The 16,945-nt window shown below is 47.3% G+C and overlaps 1 protein-coding gene across 3 annotated transcripts in view; it reads right to left on the bottom strand.

The window, feature by feature from the left end:
• Positions 1-1,890: 1,890 nt before the first annotated feature.
• Positions 1,891-16,945, bottom strand: part of LOC122170806 (cat eye syndrome critical region protein 2) — a 45,220-nt gene continuing 30,165 nt past the window's right edge. For 2 of the 3 annotated variants that reach the window (XM_042838004.1, XM_042838003.1), the window contains 10 exons: positions 15,901-16,057; positions 11,970-12,099; positions 11,643-11,680; positions 11,465-11,556; positions 11,089-11,215; positions 9,257-9,690; positions 7,930-8,058; positions 6,890-7,700; positions 3,063-4,452; positions 2,174-2,565 (listed from right to left, as the gene is read on the bottom strand). In XM_042838004.1, coding sequence (XP_042693938.1) covers positions 2,400-2,565; positions 3,063-4,452; positions 6,890-7,700; positions 7,930-8,058; positions 9,257-9,690; positions 11,089-11,215; positions 11,465-11,556; positions 11,643-11,680; positions 11,970-12,099; positions 15,901-16,057 — 3,474 coding nt within the window. In that variant the 3' untranslated portion in view covers positions 2,174-2,399. The other variant, XM_042838002.1, reaches the window with a different exon arrangement.

Here is a 16,945-nt window from a genome sequence, read left to right as displayed (position 1 = left end):
CAGAGCCTCCATTTTTAATGAAAATTAACTACGAAAACTAAAGACAGCCTTAAAAAGAGAAGCAATTGCTTCTTCATTTGTCCTAAGCTCGCTGAACTGAACAGTGGTTACACTTACACTCATTCTCATACCAAAGTCTTCCTCTGGGGAGGAGCCAGAACAGAGAGAGCAGCTGCAGGCCACAGGCTGGCTGAAGCACTCAGTAAGGAGCAGTTTCATAAACACACCTGTGGGACCAGCAGGAAGAAGTCCTAACTCCTGTTAGGCTCGGTGTGGCCATGCATGCTGATGCAACGCAGCTACTATGGGTGACGGCACCATCTGAAATGGCAACACAGGCAGAAAAATTCTCCAGAAACCTGAAGCCAGGAACCCTTCCCTGGCTGGTACTGTAGACTCTGGGGCATGCTGTTCTGTCCTCACACGCTCACCTCTGCTACCACAATTTGGCAGGCACAATGGCACATCCTAATTACACTACTGTCCCTTCAATGCCAACTGCAGCCCATACTGAGGCTGTGATCCAGATCTTTCTGCCCAGACTTGCAGTGTAGCAACTCTACCTGGCTTTACTCCAGCTCTGCCAAAAACATTCACCTATGTTAGTTTTAACATAGTTTATGTGGATACCTACCTGCTGATGAGATTTCTAAGCAACTTGTCAAACCTACACTTGAACTTCAGCATCTGGCCAAAGTCTGGGGCACAGGGGTTCCTCTGTGCAGTGCCACTGCTGGTGAAGAGTCCCTACAAGCTGTGTATTGACTTGGAGGGAAGTTGCCACCAGCCTGTGGTACATGCTACTACAGCACCAAAGATGGAGAAGAACAGACTCCATTCAAGCACACAGCTCTCTTGTCTCTTACTGCCTGAGCCATTCCATCAACTCCAGATTTCAAATCAGTGCTTGCTGAATCACCTGCTACTTGCTGTAAGCAAACCCAACTCCTCAGGCCAACAAACAGCTCACACTGTAGCAAACTGCTCCATCAAACCAACCTCATGCTCTTCCACAGGCAACCGAGATGTCAGGGATCTCAGCTTACTTTCTGCTTTGCTGCTGCCCGTAGGTAAATATAGCAAAGGACAGAGAAACTAAGGAGGGATGCAGTTCCCCTCCTTGTCAGCAGGGAATACAGCCCTGTACAACACTTGTTCCATGGGGTAGGTGCTGCTCCACAGTCTGCAGGCACTGGTTTCACCAAAATAAGTCCAAGGTGACCAACTGGGCCCTTTCTTGTTTCCTTGAGTACAAACTACTCCTACGAGAAAGGCAGGGAGAAGGGTACTACGCTAGCAGAAGGGACAATTCTGTGAGCGTCCTGTGCTGGTTTCAATTCCTGGTCCTGGTTTCCTTGTTCCCCCATGATGACAGGAGCTGGAAGTGCACTCAGGCCCTGGATCTGGAGGGGCAGAGGCAGGGGTGAGAGTGAAGGAGGAAGAGGAGAAGAGAAAAAGGAGGACACGTTACGCTCCTGAGCAATTCCTGATATTCAGCCTAACAACTATCGGGCGGTGTCACAGCTGCAAAGGACAGCAAGTCATTCATCGCATGTTCCCTGACCTCTCCCCGCTCCCCCAGACCCTCACCCTATCCTGAAAGACTTCAGTGTGATATGATTGTAAACAGATTCCTCCAGTGCTAAGCCCACTACAAGCTGGGCCCACCCCCTCCCCCATTATGTACAATACATTCACCAACAACAGAAATTTATTTAAAAAGGCAACAGGTTAAATTCTGTAAACTGGATCCAGCTCCAAAACACACACGTTAATACTACAAGTAAAATTCCATCATCGTCCTCTTCCACCCTGAAAAATATACCTGAGTTTAGCAGTCAATGAAAGTTCCAGCCCCCACCCCCACCCTCCCCACCCCAAAATCCCTCAAACCCTGAACGAGACGCAGTCTCCAGTCACAGAAAGCCACTAGTTTGGCCATGCTCGCCCTGTGCTGGCAAGCCGGCTGCTCGGCCGATTGGCTGGGGCCCAGCACAGCTCCGGAATTCCAGCACTAACGCCGTCGGGATGCTGCGATCCATGGACCCGGGAAGCTACATGCTGCTTGGATGAGGGGAGGGTGGGAGGAAGGCCTGCCCCTCCTCCCCTTTGTCCAAATTACGTGTGGCTTTCATCTTCGTGAGGTCCTTCCTTCCTCAGACTAGCTCTGGAAGAAGAAAAAGAGGAGTTGGAGACCTTCAACTAGCAGCTGTAGAAAGGAGCAACCTCACAATTTCATGCTATTACTCCAAAGCTGGCACTACCTGTGCTAACAGATAGTCAACTAGTCAGCACAGTCAACTATGACAAAATAGACATCTCCAGCTCCTCTGCCTATCAGTAAGCTCACTTCCCAGCTTCCTCCAGCGCTTTCCACTGCTAGCAAATACTTCACTCCTTTAACTGGCAGAGCAAGAAAAGGCTCTCATCTGAGCTCTGCTCTCCTTGGTGGCCCTTACTTGATCCAGAGGCAACGCTGATGATTTTTGTGGCGTCAGATCTTCTCGAGACATGGTTGCTGTAGGCATCTTCGGGAAAGGAACTTGAGCCTGATGCATTTGCATTCTGTAGTCAGGTTTAATGGAGAGAGTTTTAGCACATGAACATCAAGGATAAACCCCATCTACCTGGATGAATGCAAACATGCACCACTCACACAGAAGCACTGAAACAGACTTCAAAACAAGACTAACTTCCACTTCAGTTAGCTACTCCCTCCACTATGAATAGATGCAACAAAATTCTTGCAAAGAAAATGGTCAGAGACCTTTTGATTAAGAGATGCACAACACCAGACAACACATTAACAAAATACCATCAGATAAAACAAAGCCCTGGTGTGGGAATGGAACGGACAAGCTAACAGGTCTCCATGATAGCTAATATTACTTGTTTTAAAAAGCTGCATTAAGACTCTGCAGCTCACAGAAAGGTTTAACCATCTGTTAGCCCTTCATAGTACCTGAGACTTCAGTCTGGGCCTTTCAAGGATACCGAACACATGCTGCTACCCAGGCATCGCTCCCTCCCATCTCACCTTCTCACAGAAAACATGCTCTTACCCCGATGGTCTATACAAGTCCTGGGGTGGCCCCCCCATGCCACCTCCACTGCCTCTCTGCTCCATCAGCAAGGCCTGAAAGTGACCTATGTTCTCCTCCCGGCAGCGGTACAGGGGTCCCTCCTGAGAGAGGCCATTAGCTTGGCCAGGGGCTGGATGATGAGACAGGTGGGCATTCATGGGTGATCCGTACGTCCTGGGCTGGAAATGACCGGCGGGATGCCGGGATGTGTAGGGAGAGCCAGTCTGCAGCATCATCCCGTGGGGAGGGAAAGCTGATGGCCCAAATCCCATTCCCGAACCCAGGTGAGGTGGGGGAGCTCCATAGAGAAACTCTCCTGCTGCCACCGAGCTTTGCCTCTTCGTGGCTGCGTTGTGGTTGTCCAAATCTAGGAACTCTTTGGGACTCTCCGGCCGCTCCTGGGATTCCTCAGACTTCTCATCTTCAGGCCCCAGATCCTGCCCGTCGCTTGGAGAAACCTCTTTGGCACTCGCTACGTCCATGCGGTTGGGAGAAGCCAGGGCAGCACTCAGTGCCTCGCAGCCCTGCAAGCTGCTCACATTCCCCCGGTCAGAGAAAGGGGGTCTGGCCAGGGGCGGGTGGCCGCTGGGGCTGGCCTGGGGGTGAAGAGGCCTCTGCCAGTCCGAGTAGCCCTGCGGACAGGCGTAGTAGGGTGGCCGCTGGTAGTGGTGGTAAGAAGGTTGAGGCTGGGGCTGGTAGGGGTAGGGCATGCCCTGGTGGGGCCGATAGCGAGGGAAGACCCCGGGATGGGCACTGCTTGGCTGGAAGCCCCGCGCAGGAAAATGCTGCGGGTGGGACACTGGGGGAGGCTTCCCACCCATCACTGGGCCGAACCCTTGCAGCCCCGGGTTGATGTGATAACGAGCAGCTGAATTCGGGTATTCCAGACCCGGCATGTAGAGAGGGTGGAACTGGTTGGGGGCAGCTCCCACAGTGCCAGCATCCATGGTGGGAAGGCTGGTGCCCTGCCCCATGCAAGGCACGGCAGCTTCGGGCAGAGCCTTCCCTCCACCGCAGAGGGGCTTCTCCATCAGGCTGGCAGCCAACCCCTTGCTCTCTGCCGGCCCTTCGCCCGCTGCCCCGTTTTCAGACACGGGTCCTCCTCGCTCAGGGGTGGATGCCAGGTCCCTCATGCACCCCTGGGCAGCTGGGCCGGCGTAGCTGCTCTCGGCCGGCCACGTGCCCTTGCTCTGGTTGGCCTTCAGATCACTCTTCAGGCTGGAGCCATCTCCCTCCCCATCTGGGGGCAGGTTGCGCCGGGCACACTCCATGGGCAGGGGGGGCTTGGGATGAGGTAGGAGTTTGGCGTAGGCCCTGTCGGGAATGCCGATGCACTGAGCCTTCTCCTCCACGCCGGCCAGTGGCTCCACTGGAAAGAGAGGGTGTAAATGTCAGGTGCTGGTCTTGTTTTGGAAGGCAGCCCTCCTGAACCCACACCCATGCCCACCCAAAGTGGATTTGCCAAAAAATAATTCCTCTCAGCTGAGTTAGATATGCCAAAACAACCTCCCAGGGCCCACTTTTGGCAGGGAGAACAACAGCCTCATTCATGATGGGTTTCTCTTCTCTATGGCTGCTGACACAAAACCACAGCAAAAACCTGAGGGGTGGCTCTGACACATCCTCAACATTTGGTTGGAGAAAGTATCCCAAGGTGCTGAACTGTGCAAATGGAAGGGGAGTGACTTTCTAAAGCCACAAAGATGGTTCCATCAGAGATTTCAAAGTGCTTCAAGGCCTAAAATACCTCATCCCCTACTCAACTCTATTCACACCATGGCCAGAGCACAGCTAGAGGATAAATGTGAACTCTGTGGGGCTGCAGCTTTCCTCTCACAGCCAATGGAAAGCTCTTCTTTCACAGATCCTCAGAAATCCCAAAGGGCATTTTTGCAAAGCTGGGCAACCTTTTAAGAGCTTGTTCTTTCAAAAGAGCTCTTTTCAATACTACTCATGAGGTTGCACACCTCTCAGGGAAAGATGGCATATGTGAACTGAGTCCTTATGATTTCCATTAAGATACAACCCCACTGTAGAGAGCAAATCACCATCAGGGTAACATGGCACACATGGCTTTGGTCTGACAGATGGGCATGCAGAGGCTGCCTCATAGAAAGGCTGCACTAGAAAATACTGCATGTTCCCCATGAGAGTGAGCTAAAAGCTGGGGCTTTTTTGATTTCAGGTTGTATTGCCCTTTCTGGGCCACAAACCCTGCTTGCCTGCAGTTGGGCAAGAGCACTGCCACATACCAAGGCACTGTGAAGCCAATCACAGCCACGTTTTAACCAACTATGATTTGGAGATCACAAGAAGGCTGAGGTTGTAATGGACCTTAAAGATCATAGATCATCCAACCCCCTGCCATGGGCTGGCTGCTCCCCACCAGTGCAGGCTGCCCAAGACCCCATCTAACCTGGCCTTGAACAGCTCCAAGGATGGGGCATCCACAGCTTCTCTGGGCAGCTGTGCCAGGGCCTCACCACCCCGACTAAAGAATTATTTCCTAATATTTAACCTAAGTATCCTATCTTTTAATTTAAAGCCATTCCCCCTTGTCCTATTCACTATCAGACTGCATAAAAAACTCGAAGATGCGGCCACTCTGCTCTGAAATCACCCAGTGTTCTCTCCCAGTCTCTGTTCTATATCCAGCACAGCTAAATGATAATGAGTTTTAAGCAATGCCACACAAGGAAAGAGTTTCCTCTTACTTTAAGGCACACAAGGCATTGATAAAAATACAAGGTTTTTGATCTCTAGTTTACCAGCTAGAATTAATGAAATATTTGTTTTTGATCTCTAGGGTTTTTTGATCTCTACTTTAGGTTTAAGGTTTTTTTGATCTCTAGATTACCAGCTAGAGTGAATGAAATTCCACTAGAAAGAAACTTGTGGTGGCACATATGACACGTTGCCATCCCATCTCAACTGACATGGCTGCTCAGCGCCTTGCTGGCACTCCTCCTCTGTGAAGATATTGAGACATTAAGCTCATGAGGCAGATGTGCATTTCAGAGAAGTCACACTGACAGACACTCAAAGAAGTGTATTTAAACCATTTACTCACACTACATTTACTCTCCTTACCTAACTCTTTGCAGACTCAATTTTTATATTAAATCCAAGTGAGCTGTAAGAAGCATCACAGACTGTGCTTTGCATTTGCACCCAAAGGCAAACTGATAACTTGCAGGTATAACTGGCAAGGAGGGGATCTCTGGCAGGCTACAGTAAGACGAAAAATCTTAGGAAAACTTCAGTGATGGCTGGAGCAGGAAATGTATAAAATATATAAAAGAAAAAGTACGTATACAAATGATGTGCCCCACAGCTATTTGATCAGTAATGTAGTTCTTGTCTTGAACAAAACTCGCTTTTGCTGCTGAGCCTCTGCCAGTGTTTAAAATGGACTCTGCTGAGTCTGAAAAAAAAAAAAAAAAAAAAAACTTCCCTCCTCTTTAGTGGTGCAAATCTGAATAAAACCACATCTACAGATACAGGCTTCGTGCATCAGCAACACAACTAAGGTTGGTACACCAAGACTTCAGAGCAGTAGAGCTACTCTTTGTGAATGCCCATCCACTGGAAACAGCTCCTTGCTCCCCATAGGCACAAAAAACATAGAATCATTTGAGTTGGAAGGGACCTCTAAAGGTCATCTAGTCCCACTTCCCTGCAACGAACAGAGACATCTACAGCTAGAAGGACCCATGAGGTTGCATCCTCTACATCCAGAGTCCCTGGCAGTAGCAAAGACAGTCGAAAAGCTTCTACGTGGCCTCTGGTCAGCCATGGGGAGTTACCTTGGTTGCTCTCTGGCTCCATGGTCTGATCCTGTGAGCTCCCATTCCCAACGACAGGCTTTGGGGGTGGCACACCAGTGGAGGCAGCGTGAGCCAGCTGGGGAAAGGGCCCGGGAAGGTGCGGCGGGGGTGGCTGTCGAGGGTGGTAAGGCACACCTGGCGGGCACACACGGGATGACAGCTGCTGCATGGCGATCATCTCTGGGCTGTCCATCATGGAGTCCCCACCCTGGCACCCTCTTTGAACCTGAGGCGGTCCCCCAAAAAGAGCGGCTGGTGGCTGCGGCATTCTCTGGCTGGCGGTTTTCCCAGGTGGTCTGATATACCCTGAGGGAGGCACCCCGTGAGGTAGAAAGTTTGATTGCTCAGTCCACTGGCTGGGAGGCAGAGGTGCCCGTATGGCCCGGGGCTCCATCATATGGCCGATGGCACGGGGCTGGAGCGAGGGCGCCGGCCCCAGGGGTGCCTTCTCCTCTGGCCCCACTGCACTCTGGCCGCTGGCTCCATGGCTGCCATTCCACAAGGCAGGGTGCCCACGGTTCAGGTACTTGTAGGGTCGGTACATGTGTCCTGGTGGCATCTCGGAACCTTCTGGCGGCCTCACTGGAGGCCCGTTGTGCCTGGGAGGAAGGAATCCCTGCTGGAACTGCGCTGCTGAGTAGACGGCGTCAGGAGGGGGTCCACTCATGCACCCTAGCTGCAAGGCGCTGGGACGGGGTCCAAGACCAGCAATGTGGGTCGGCCCTGCACACACCTGCTTCTCGGGAGTGGCCAGCCTGTGCCCTCGGTGCTCGCTCAGTCCCACGGAAGGCTGGGGAAGGAAAGAGAGTGGCTGAGTATCAGTTGGAGGAAGGTGGGTAAGCACCATCACCGGTGTGTTCTGAAGAGAGGCACCAAGGGGAGCAGAGGGGATCTGCAAAGCGCCTTTGCTTTATTACTACCAAAACAGACAGCAGCGTTTGTAGAAACTATGGTGGTTTTTTTTTGTTGTTGTTGGTTTTTTTTGTTTGTTTTTCCTCCATTTGTTTGTTTGTTTTTACCTGCATGGCAAAGTGCTGGTGCTGTTGAACCGGGTCTCCAGGATGGGGCTCTGGCACTCGCGGTGAGCCATAGAGTTTCGTTGGATCTGATCCACGCAGGGGTCCAAACGTTCCTGGTACGGCTGGTCTCTGGGGGACGAGGAGACGTGCGGGAGGGAGAAATAAAACCATTTGTGAAATGCAAAAAGGCAGCAGAACAGCTTCAAGCATGGACAAGTCAAGATCTAAAGAACCACACAGAAAGCAGATGGACTTTTTGTAGATACCATGAAAAACCCATAGGCTCTCTCATGAGATGACACAGTTCCCCAGTCTCTCTCTCTTTTGTGTCCCTAGGCTCAAGCTGTGGTACACTCACACACCTCCCAGCTATTTAGGAGCAAACAAGAAGACTGGAGGGGACAGGGTTCCTCTCCTTGGAGCAAACCACAGGAGCACATAAGTAGAATGGCAGGGAATGTGCTGGATTTCTTTCACAAGAATAGCTGGCTCCAGTTCTCCTACTGGCTTTCACTGTCTGCATCACAAGAATGGCCCTAAAACATTATTTAATTTCTAGCTAAAAAGAGAGGGGTATCTTGGTATCAGAGGAGCAGCTGTCACACTGCACCACAAGACATCACTGTTTAAAAAAGGAAAAGACAGTGAAGGATGGGTAAGGAGCAGCCCATAGAACAGGCAGAACAGGTGGTCCTCAGAGAAGAAACATCAGGCTAAAGGGAGGTCACTGCTACAGCCCAGGGTGGCCTTGTGTGTGGTTTTGTTTACAGCCTTTATGAATACTCAAAGCACGAAATGCAGAAGTACGCAGATGGCACAAAGTTACCAGGCATCTGTAAACAATTGAGACAAAAGAAGGCTGGCTTGCTCAGCATCATAAACTGGAGGTTAAAAGAGAAAACGTGACTACTTTACATGCACATGGAGTACCTCTCCAAAGAGAAAATAGGAGTGGGGGAGCTGAGGCTGACCAAGCATATGTGGGTACTTGCTGACATAGAATGTTACAAGACCACTCCTAACTACTGTGGCAGCAATGTGGAAAAGCCTTCAGTTACTGAAGTAGCTACTCTTCTGGCCTCAACATACTGTCTTAACAGTAACTATTTTCTGTCCAGTTTCCTCAACCAACTACATGAAGACCTGGTAAGACTGAACTGTTTCAGGTTAAATTTAAGGGCTAAAATGTTTCAGTTTGAGAAATCACAGCTCTGACCCTCAAATCTCTGTGAAAAGATCCTTGCTGTATTCCACAGAATTTTGCTCTCTTTTCCCTTCCTGCCTCCACAGGCTTGATCGATAAAAACCATCAGAAACCACCCCTTACCATCTGGCCAGGATGTGGCACAGGGCTGGGCATGCCACCATACTGCAGCGAGCGGGGGAAACCTCTCCCATTGGAAGGGCCCACTTCTCGAGGAGGCTGCATGGCGTTTCCACTTGGATCCTCTGCAGAGGATGAGGAGAAGGAGGAAGACGAGGAGGAAGAGGAAGAAGCAGGAGCCCTAGAAGTAGCTCGATACGGTGGAGGTTTCCCTCCGTTTTCCAGGCGTTGCTGCCTCTTGCCTGGTCCCTCTGAGTCTCGTGACCGAGTCCAAACACTGCCACCACTGGAGCGGCCAGTCCGCCGGCTCCTCTTCTCCCGCCTCCCGTCTTCTCTGATCCAGAACTCCTCATCCGTGTCTCCATCTTCCCCAGGGAAGTGCTTCATCATTGCTCGGTGGAAACATCTCTCCAAATTGTAAGCCATCTTGGTATATTCTGCCACGAAAAAAATCCAGCAATGTCAGGGACAGAGACTTTTAGAGAAGAACTGTTCAGCAATGCTGGACTTTTCTTATTTTCCAGCCAAATTACCTCCACAAAGTCTTTCAGAGAAAGACTTCCATTTCTATCTAGCTGACTTTGGTTTATGTTCTTAAACTTGATAAGCAGTGCAGCATCAGATTTGCTCAGTAACCCCACCAGAGGACAGGCACACAGGCATGACAAAGTACCGCTAGCGGCACAGCTTGCACAGTCAGCATTAACCTAATGTCCCAGAATAGTGCCAAGAATTACATTATGATGGACACCACCTCTGCTTGCAGAGATGTGTGACCTGCACAGTTAGCCAGCAGTGCTGAGAGAAGAAATGTTAACTTCCAAAGATATCCGATTATCTTTAGAGGCTTTTCTTGGACTGGTTCAAATCTCTGCTGTATGCTACAAGACAGAGAAAAATCAGCAAAGACACTTTCTCCACTTTCAGCTTTCAAAGCATTTGCTGACCACAACAAAAAAGCTATTACAAATATCAGTGTCATAATCGTGTCATTTCCATGGTACAGTTCTGCTCAGAGGGGGCACCTACATTTCATTGGAATGGATAAGAATAAAAAAAGACGTGTGAGAGGTGTCAGTGACACCTTTGTAGCAAATAACTTTCCAGTTGTTTCTGTTGAAGTAGCCTAGAAGTTCCTTGGGAAACAAAGCTCTCCCAGCGGCAGCACAGGAATGCTTTTACTTGGGGCCCACAGTGACAAGCTAAAGAGCTCGAACTAGTTCCAATTTGAAGACAGTCTGCAGTGATGACCCACCATACGGGAACTGATTTCTTACCTAAGCAACATGCAGAATTTTAATTGGCATGGCAATTAAACCCAGTTTCCCATTTGTGAACTCATGTTATTCATTCAATAGCCAAGGAAGCTAAACAAAAAGATGCATTTTCCATCCCAAAGTCTCATTTCTCAGATTTCTGCATTACTCTGCAAACATTGAGGACTGACCAGACTCCTCTGCTCTTCAAAATACATGTTAGATAGTAAGAGACAAAGAAGCACAGAAACACATATGCAGGCACACAAAGGAACAACCTTGCAAAAAAAACAAAAAAACAAAACAACAAAACAAAACAGATTTTGTATGTTCCATCTTCATTATCTACCAACATATGAGTCCCACTGTGCCAGCCCACAAATTAGCATGACAATTGTGCTGAAAACCTGTCTAATCCCTGGGCTTTATTACTCAGGAGCTCCTACTCTTTCCTCCAGACTCTCAAAAATACCCTGGAAGAAAATAGACATAAATCCAGTTGTGGTGAGTAGGGAAAGATCAATACTTGTTTGGACTCAGCACTGCAAATAGATGAACTTAACATCTTACTGCTCTTACCACTGCCTTCACCATTGTACTTAAGACAGTTCCTGAACATGGTCTTCATATCGCCCACAAATTCTTCCTTGGTGCAGTACTGACCTCCATTCAACTTCTTCTCCATGCTAGAGATGTCCATGGGGGCCTGAAATGCAACAAAGCTTCCCTTGAGTTACAGTGAGTGCAGTGGGACTTGCAATGTTGCATAAATTACAAGCTTCTTCACAGAAAGGCATGCAGAGCAGAGACTCTCATCATGCATTTCCTAGACCCAGGAACCCCTGCAATTTGACTTTGAGGATAACGCAGCCCACAGAACTTCAAAGCACAAATAAATAATTGCACCTCAGTCAACAAAGAGCATCAGCCAGGCAAGCTGTATTGTCTTCCCTACCTTAATGATCTGGTAGTAGTTGGGAGCATATGATTCATCAACAGGTTCCAAGAAAGGCCAAGAATCCTTGTGAGCCTTTACCACATCTAGAACTGGTAGTCACAAAAGACAGGCAATTGTTAGACACACGTGCCCAGGGGAGTCATTCAAAGAAGAAAAGTGGGACAGGATGACTAACCTTTATACATGGCTGTGAACTCATCATCCAGTTCAAAGCTGTAATTGAAAAAAAAACAACAAAACAACAGTGAATACAGACTTAGGACACACAAGGCATTTCCTTTTACCTCATCTTCCCTTCCACACCACATGCAGTGCCATGATGTTAACAGGCTTCATCACAAACACTCCTCTAGCATGGAACAAATCCAGATGTTTCTCAGCTTATTCCTTGCAGCTCTCCAACCTCATTTCTCCCTCCTCATTTCTGTGAATGATCACACTCCTCCCCTCCCTACAAATGCCCCACTGCACAGGTGTACTACAGGCACAGCTGCATACTCACAGATCCTTGGCCCTTCGTTCTTCCCTGGTAGGGGAACTGGGATCCAAGTGGGAAAGCTCAGGTGGGAGCTCCTTCCCCTGTGCCAGCAGCCAGGCCCGCTCTTCACGAAGCTTCCTCCTCCTGGCTCGTTCTGCAGCAGGAAGGGAAAATGAGCAAAGAAGCCATTCAGCACTACTTGCCAACAGTGTCTTGCAGGGAAAAGTCAGGCAGCTCCTGTGGCTTTCAAGAGCTCCACTGAAATGTTCTTTCAGCAAAGAAGCTGAGGAACTGATAGAATACCATGCACCACAAACACATCTCTTCAGTTTTTGTTGACAATGCCATCAAAAATTTTGGCATGATACTGTGATGCAGATGCTCTCTTAGCCAACCTCCAGAAAAGTTCCTGAAGACGGCGTGGTACAAAGAGAGAAGTTCAAAGCACAGACTGAGGCACAGATCAGTTCAATGGAAAGAGTTGGCTTGTTAAGTTAGCATCCTACAGCTGTTCACTGCTAATCCCATGCTGTCAAGAAGGAGCAATTATTCCTCAGCCACATGAACTCAAGGCAGCTGGTTTTGCACTGAGGATGATAAAGAGCAGTGCTGAAGGATGAATGAAGTTCTCCCATCTGGGTAGCAATGAGTAGCTGGGGTCAATAATATTTTCCATCACCAGAGCTAGCTTTGGGAAGATTGTTCAGGTGGGCCTTCACTGCCTGGGCAAGTAAACCACCATGCTGGAAGGCCATTGAGACAGGTTTGGTTTAAGAGGTGAAAGACAGGAAGAGGCAATACTAGTAATATAATCTGTGGTTTGCAACCAGACAGCTGGCTAACAGACTGTTTCATAATATATAGTTTATGGACTCTTATGAGCCTCATTTCCTTTTTGTTAAAGCAAATCTGAATTCATTTGACTTGCTAAACACCTGCAATTGTATCAACCTTCTGCTTAAGCAGAACTTTCTGCAAAAATACTCAAGGAGAGATGATACAGAAAAAAACACTCCAGAAAACAGGCCACAGCTGGGGCACCTGCTCTGGTGGAAGGGTATAAATATTCTCTCTTACTCCACCATAAGAAAGCTTGAGATGGAGAGCAGGTAGACAAGAAAACTAGAAGTGGGCATCTCCAGAATAGCTCTATCTGTATTTCCTTACAGTCCTTACTCTGACATTAGAGTGACCACTTCCATAGACATTCTGGTGCTAAATATAAAGGTTTACATGTTCTTCCTGTAGATACTGAGGAAAACGTCCTTCTCCCTGAAAAGAAGTTGACAGTCATAGCTTGTGCCCCATCAAAAAAACGCAATGGATTTCTCTATTGGGAAGAAACCAGAGATGTCACAGTAACACACTGACATGACCACCATTAGCATCACTGCAAGTCATGGCTTCACTTGAGGAACAAGTCCTTCATCTTAATGCATATTCTGACAAGATAATAGTTGTTCAGAAATAGCTACAAGGGAGATACTTACAGAGAAATCCATGACCAGATATATCAAAGACTAGTTAGAAAAAAAGTCCATATTTCCCATAACCAGACTGTGGGTTGCTCTGAAGACGAAAGGACAGGACTTGCATCTACGATGTCCTACAGAATCTATCAGCATCTTTTATACTATGTAATGAGAAGAAGTCCAACATCAAACTACAGTTAGCAGAGATTAGCAGAGTCAAGCACAGTTCAATACCGCATGCTTCTTTGGTAAAACTGACATCACTTAGATGGCATTACTATGGATGCCAAAGTGAACAAGCTGAGAAATATGTATGGCAATGACCTGGGCAGCAAAAGGAGAATTTCCTGGCAACAGCAACCAAGAGGTAAGGTCACGTAGATTTTAGAAATCCATCAGTACCCATCAGGGACCCAATACAATAAACTTGACAGGAATTGGTATGTGCTACCCTGCTACAGCTCAGGCCCCTGCAGCACAGGAAGATTACACAGCATGTTAAAGGTACAGCTCACCGTAATTGTTGTAATGGGTTGAGATCTACTCATCAAGTATCAAAAGCTAAGTAATGCCCTAAAATGTACCTCAGACAGCTAGCAAGTCATGTACATGAGAGGTAACGTTTGAGCAGCATCTGTGAAGAGAACTGGAAAACTCTAACATTCTGTTCTGGTAGAAATCTAGAAAACTGCTTTAACTCAAAGTCAGGAAAGTCCAGATGGGCCCAGCAGGAGGGTCACTAAATGGGGTGTGTATTGGAGTGAGGGGAAGTGAAATCCCAGACTAGAAAGAGGAAAGCCATCTGAAAACAGGCACAGAGTCCAAAAACGAGAGCCAGGTGAAGTGCTGATGAAGTCTCAAAGAGCACAGACTGTGTTTCATATCACCCCTCTACAGAAGATCTTGCAAAATTGCTTGGGATTTAACAAAAGAAGGCAAAACACAATAAAATCCTTGTTACTCTCAGTCAGGGGATGTCCAGTTTTAAAAAGTCTGAGCCAAGCAAAACAAATGACTTCATTTTCAAATGACTTTCTGTTCATCATAAGAACTACCACAGTGCTATGCTAATGGAGGGGGTGCTTGACAATAAGGAAAGATGGTTAAGAAGCCAAAGTTTTTCCTGGAAAGCTGCCGTTTCTAGGGATGAAAAACACTGACGTGATTTAACTGAACAAATGATTTAAATAATCTTTCCAAACAACTTTTGCATCACTTTAGAAGTGGACTTCTCTTGACTCAGCCTAAACTGACTGGGGAAAAAGTTTGAACTAAACTGAAAGAAACTGTTCAAACAAAAATAAAAGTATGCCAGTCAAAGAAAGCACTAATTAATACAAAATGGTTTAAAACAATTTACTGACCAGCCCCATGCCAGTTTTTTGTCTGGCTCTGGTACATTCACATCAGATGACACAGTGCTTGTGTTTACCCAAAAACTGACACAGCTTATAAGAAAACAAGCCCAGCTCTGAATATCACATTTGTCTTTGCAGATCTTCAGGATCTTCAAGATTAATTTTGTCTATACAGGTAAAGAATTAAAGCACAAAGAATATGCAATATGCCAAGGTGAAACAGATGTCTGTGGCAGATCAGGAAGCTGGATGACTCTGAATTTAGAGCCCCAGATTAGCCAGGACTGGCAACCAGAAATATATGAAGGCCAAGTAAGTAATTGGATTCTCAAAGGGTTAGAAAGTAAGCAGGTAAAAGAAGCTATTCTTAGATAACATCTGGTCTGCTATCAAACATCTGGTAGCAAACTGTTTAATCTTGGAAAGTTTATGGGGTTTGCATGAACTTTTTTTTTCCCTTCCCCTTCTGATTCTTTATCAATTTAAAAACTCACAATACTGATACTGTCATGCAGCATGAGAACAGTTTCATGAAGACGTTGTGTTTCCCTAGAGCTTCAACAGCCCAGCCAGTCACTGTGGCAGAGCAGAAAAAAACTGAAGTTATCACTCGCCAGTGCTCAGTTTAGCCTGGTCCTCTCACCTTAAGTTTTCTAGCTGATGAGGTCAGTAGCAAAATGAAACTACTATTCTTGCTACTCCCATGTCATCCCCTTCCATTTTGTCCTGAAAGGAGTCCTTTCGTCATGCAGCAGACCAAAAGGACAAATGGCTGTTCAGCAAGAGTAAAGTCAGCTAATCCAGCACACAGAGAGAAATACATGAGGACCACAGCAGGAAGATGGAAGGAGGAAGCAGAGGAACAATATGAGTGGTGGGAGAAAATGAGTATAACTCAAAGGTAGAAGACAAAACTGAAGGGCACATAAGATAACAGTCATCAACACAGAGATGGAGGACGAGGCAAAAAAGAAACTACTGTCAGACCAATTTATCTGAGCCAAGTCCAAGAAAAGACATCTCCATTAGCATGCCTGGTAGGGGAGGAATGCAAATGGTAGATCTTAATTCAAGGCTTTGGTCTCAGCTTCGAAATCTCCCAGCTCTGCTTCACACTGCACGTACCTTCCACAGCTTTGACCTTCTCCTCCATCTCTCTCTTTCTCTCCTCCTTTAGCAGCTGCTCCTGCTCCCTTTTCTGCACCGCTATAAGGATTTGGCGCTCCTCTTCTTCCTCTCTGCGCCTCTGCTTCTCCACTGAACTGAGCACATTTGGGTTTACCTGTGACAGAACAGTGCACAACAAAAATGTAATGCATTGGCTTATTCAGGTCTGAGCAGAGGCAGGTTTACTTTGAGCAAGTACTAGGCACAGTGAACGCTGGAACAACTACAAAAAGATTTGTACATGTGAATTCTCAGATGAAAAGCAACACGTAAAGGAAAGTTACTTGTCAAGCAATGAAACCCTACCAACCCAAGGAGAAAGGAAGGAGAAGTAATTGGTTAGACAAACTGCTGCTCCGTCAGAGATGTATCTTTCGGATTTCCCTTCTGGGCAAAGAATCCTGGCTGTTGATATCTCTATTTAACACCTTCTACTCTTTCCATTAACTGAGTCTCGAGCTGCAAGAACAAGCAGTAAAAACTACTCTGCTGAACCTGGCTCTATCATAAAATACACAGTACTTGGGACAGAAAAAGAGACCAGTATGGCCTTACATCAAGGTACTCCTTGTGTTTCAAACTGTATTTCTGTATGCTAATCTGCCCCAAACTAGCTCTTGCTCATTTATTTGGGCAGGTTTTTTTCTTCTGAGTCCCCTGGCCAGCATTCTCATTCAAGTACGCCTGGTTCTTTATTGCACTACTTCCTTACCTCCTCATGCCCAGCAGGCTGTAAGGCTGTGTTTGATCCCACTTAAGACTGCACACTTCCCAGACCAGGAATTGCCTGCTCCTATTTCTCCAATAAAGTGCAAAGTATGTATACCACAGTGTGGAATAACCTTTATTGCTTTAATTTAATTAAACGACAAATGAATCAGTCAACCACTCTTTGACTTATGCAAGATCAAGGTAAGTGTGCCTGATACGCATGGAATGCCTACTAGAAAAGAACAACGTGCATAGCTTTGTTCACCTTCATTTTCAGTGACTAACCAGCAAC

This window comes from Centrocercus urophasianus, unplaced genomic scaffold, assembly GCF_019232065.1.
Source record: "Centrocercus urophasianus isolate 14NV4802_14NV808 unplaced genomic scaffold, USGS_Curo_1.0 seq_73, whole genome shotgun sequence".
Classification (NCBI taxonomy): Eukaryota; Metazoa; Chordata; class Aves; order Galliformes; family Phasianidae; genus Centrocercus; species Centrocercus urophasianus.
This window is presented reverse-complemented; position numbering and strand designations above follow the sequence as displayed.